This window comes from Amblyraja radiata, chromosome 24 (assembly GCF_010909765.2).
Source record: "Amblyraja radiata isolate CabotCenter1 chromosome 24, sAmbRad1.1.pri, whole genome shotgun sequence".
NCBI lineage: Eukaryota > Metazoa > Chordata > Chondrichthyes > Rajiformes > Rajidae > Amblyraja > Amblyraja radiata.
In genome coordinates this window covers 176,001-179,548 of record NC_045979.1, presented here as the reverse complement: position 1 = coordinate 179,548, position 3,548 = coordinate 176,001, and the positions used below count along the sequence as shown (strand labels likewise).

The window sequence follows — 3,548 nt, the reverse complement described above, 5'->3', positions numbered from 1 at the left end:
CCTATTTTCTGTGACATTCACTCTCAAATTTCCACACCTCACGCAACATGCTGAATCACAGATATTCACACAGTTAAAGCAATAAAATTCTCATTCAAGAGTAAAACAGTTATACACACCACAAAGAAATCATGCAAAATTCTTAAAACTTTGATACACCCCAAAATGTTCATATTTTATTCATAAATACAGCAAAAATTGAAGAAAGATCTCAACCTAAAACACACATTTACACATCCCTTATATTTATTCATTCACTCTCTCTCTCTCTCTCTCTCTCTCTCTCTCTCTCTCTCTCCCCTCTCTCTCTCTCCCTCTCTCTCTCTCTCCCTCTCTCCCTCTCTCTCTCTCTCTCTCTCTCTCTCTCTCGCCCTCTCCCTCTCTCTCTCTCTCTCCCTCCCTCTCCCTCTCCCTCTCCCCCCCCCCTCCCCCCCCCCTCCCTCTCCCTCTCCCTCTCTCTCTCTCTCTCTCTCTCTCTCTCTCTCTCTCGCCCTCTCCCTCTCCCCCTCCCCCCCCCCTCTCCCCCCCCCCTCCCCCCCCTCCCCCCCCCTCCCCCTCCCCCTCCCCCTCCCCCTCCCCCTCCCCCTCCCCCCCCCGCCCCCTCCCCTCCCCCTCCCCCCTCCCCCCCCCGCCCCCCCCCCCTCCCCCCTCCCCTCCCCCTCCCCTCCCCCTCCCCTCCCCCTCCCCCTCCCCCTCTCCCTCCTCCTCTCCTCTCCCTCTCCTCCTCCTCTCCCTCCACCTCCTCCTCCTCTCCCTCCCTTCCTCCTCCCTTCCTTCCTCCACCACCCCCCTGTTAATAATCAAAACATTTCCACAAACTACAGGTCTGGGAGGAAAACTGAGGTAAATAATGTTATAAACCTCTCTGAGTGGATACATGAGGTAAATAATCAACAAACTCTCCCTCCCCCCTTTCCCCATCTCCATCCCATCCCACTCTTCCCCTTTCATGGCATAGGGCGGGGGTACATCACGGCGTAGGGTGGGGGTAGTTCATGGGGCATCCCCTCCTCTTCCACCACGCTCCCCTCACTCTCCTCCCTTCACCCCTTCCCTTCACTTCCACTGTTCTCATCCCCACTTGCCTCCTCACCACCTCTCCAGTGGTTCCCTCCTTCCCCTCACCCCCTCTTCTCCATCCCCCTTCCCCCCCACCCTCCCCCCCCCCCCCCTCACCTGCCTGCCTCTCACCCCCTTGCCCCCTTCCCCACGGCACCTTCAAACACAAGTAATGTTCGTGTTAGTAATGTCGTGTTTGCCAGCTTGTTGTCCCTCTGTGTTCCCCTCCTGCACGGTTTAGGAGCCTTTGGTGTGGACGGAGAGACGGTGACCTGAGCGGCCATTGAGGGCGGCCAGGGTGCGGTGAGCCGCTCCATCTGCTCGGTGTGCGGGCTGAGCTTCGAGGGGCTGAGCTTCGATGGAGGACCACATGGCGGGGCACAACAAGGAGAAGTGTTATGAGTGCGACGTGTGTGGCAAGGCCTGCCAGAGCCCGAGCAAGCTGGAGATCCACCGGCGGGTTCACACGGGCGAGAGGCCCTATGGCTGCCCCACCTGTGGCAAGAGCTTTGCCCGGTTGTCGGGGCTGTGGGCACACCAGCCGGTGCACAGCAGCGAGCGGCCCTTCACATGCTCGGACTGCGGCAAAGGCTTCAAGTCGTCCATGCACCTGAAGAGGCACAGGCGCCTGCACACAGGGGAGCGGCCCTACTCCTGCAGCGACTGCGGCAAGAGCTTCACCCGCCCCAACAGCCTGCTGGAGCACCAGCGCGCCCACAGTGGAGAGCGGCCCTACACCTGTGCCCAGTGCGGCAAGGGCTTCACCAACTCCAGCAGCCGGCTGGAGCACCATCGCGCCCACACCGGCGAGCGTCCCTACACCTGTGTCCAGTGCGGCAAGGGCTTCACCCGCTCCAGCAGCCTGCTGGCGCACCAGCGCACCCACACCGGCGAGCGCCCCTACACCTGCTCCCAGTGCGGCAAAGGCTTCACCAGCTCCAGCAACCTGCTGATGCACCAGCGTACCCACACCAACGAGCGCCCCTACACCTGCGATCAGTGCGGCAAAGGCTTCTACAGCTCCAGCAGCCTGCTGGTGCACCAGCGCACCCACACCGGCGAGCGCCCATACACTTGCGCCCAGTGCGGCAAGTGCTTCACCAGCTCCAGCAACCTGCTGAAGCACCAGCGCACCCACACCGGTGAGCGACCCTACACCTGCCCCCAGTGCGGCAAGTGCTTTGCCCACTCAAGCGACCTGCTGAAGCACCAGCGCACCCACACCGGCGAGCGCCCCTACACCTGCGCCCAGTGCGGCAAGTGCTTTAACCGCTCAACCGGCCTGCTGGAGCACCAGCACACCCACACCGGAGTGCGCCCCTACACCTGCTCCCAGTGCGGCAAGGGCTTCACCCGCTCCAGCAGCCTGCTGGAGCACCAGCGCACCCACACAGGCGAGCATCCCTACACCTGCCCCCAGTGCGGCAAGGGCTTCACCCGTTCCACCAGGCTGCTGTCCCACCAGCAATTGCACGCTGGCGACCATCCTGCCCCCAGCCCGGTGTATGGACAGCGCTTTGCCATGGCCTCGCAAGACCTGTCTCACCAGCTCGTGCACACCAGTGGCCAACCCTAGGACTGCCCGTACTGTGGTGAGGTGTTTGACAGCTCGCGGGAGTTGCAGCAGCACCGGCGGACCCACGAGCAGCTGCTCCCACTGTGACAAGAGAGCATGGGGGCTGCGGGAACACCAGCGGATACACACCAGGGAGAGACCCTTTGTGTGCGCTGAGTGTGGCAAGGGTTTCATCCGCATGTCCTGCCTGTGGCAGCACCGGCGAGTCCACACCGGCCAACGCCCCTTCACCTGCCAGCTCTGTGGCAAGGCCTTTGCCCGCTCCTCCAGTCTGAAGAAGGGTTTCGGCCTGAAACTTTGCCTATTTCCTTCGCTCCATAAATGTTGGCACCCGCTGAGTTTCTCCAGCATTTTTGTCTACCTTCGATTTTCCAGCATCTGCAGTTCCCTCTTAATACCTGTCTGTAACTGTTGGGATAGTCCCAGCCTCAATTTAGCAATGTTACACCATTTTGAGATAAAAAAATTTAAGTTTGCAATTTATCCCATCAGATAAAGCATAAAAAGAAGTTTAATTTGTGTAAGTGGAGATGGGAACAAATTAAATAAACACCAAAACTCATTTTTCAATTATGGGTTAATAACAGCAAAAAAACTTATACTTAAATTTTGGAAAAATGCTAATATACCAACATTTAAAATGTGGATCAGTAATATGCTGGACACAGCACATTTGGAAGAAATGAGACTCCTCCTAATAGACAAACAAGACCTATTCTTAAGGAGTTGGTCCCCATTTATTGATTTCTTGGATTCATGTAGTGACATAGTATCATGAAAACCAAGTTTCAAGTGTGGGTGAAAGATGATTTAGAATATTTTTAAAAAATCATCTCACTGTGGCAATGGAATAATCTCCCTCCTGCTTTCCTTCTTCACTTATTCCTTCTCTTTCACTTTTTCTTTATAGGTT

At 57.0% G+C, this 3,548-nt stretch overlaps 1 protein-coding gene across 1 annotated transcript; it reads left to right on the top strand.

Moving 5' to 3' along the window:
- Window positions 1-1,456: 1,456 nt before the first annotated feature.
- On the top strand, window positions 1,457-2,690 carry LOC116986668 (zinc finger protein 229; the record flags this gene model as incomplete). The annotated part of the gene is made up of 1 exon (XM_033042241.1): window positions 1,457-2,690. A coding segment is annotated over one exon (1,179 nt), but the record flags the coding sequence as incomplete, so codon positions are not given.
- Window positions 2,691-3,548: the final 858 nt, after the last annotated feature.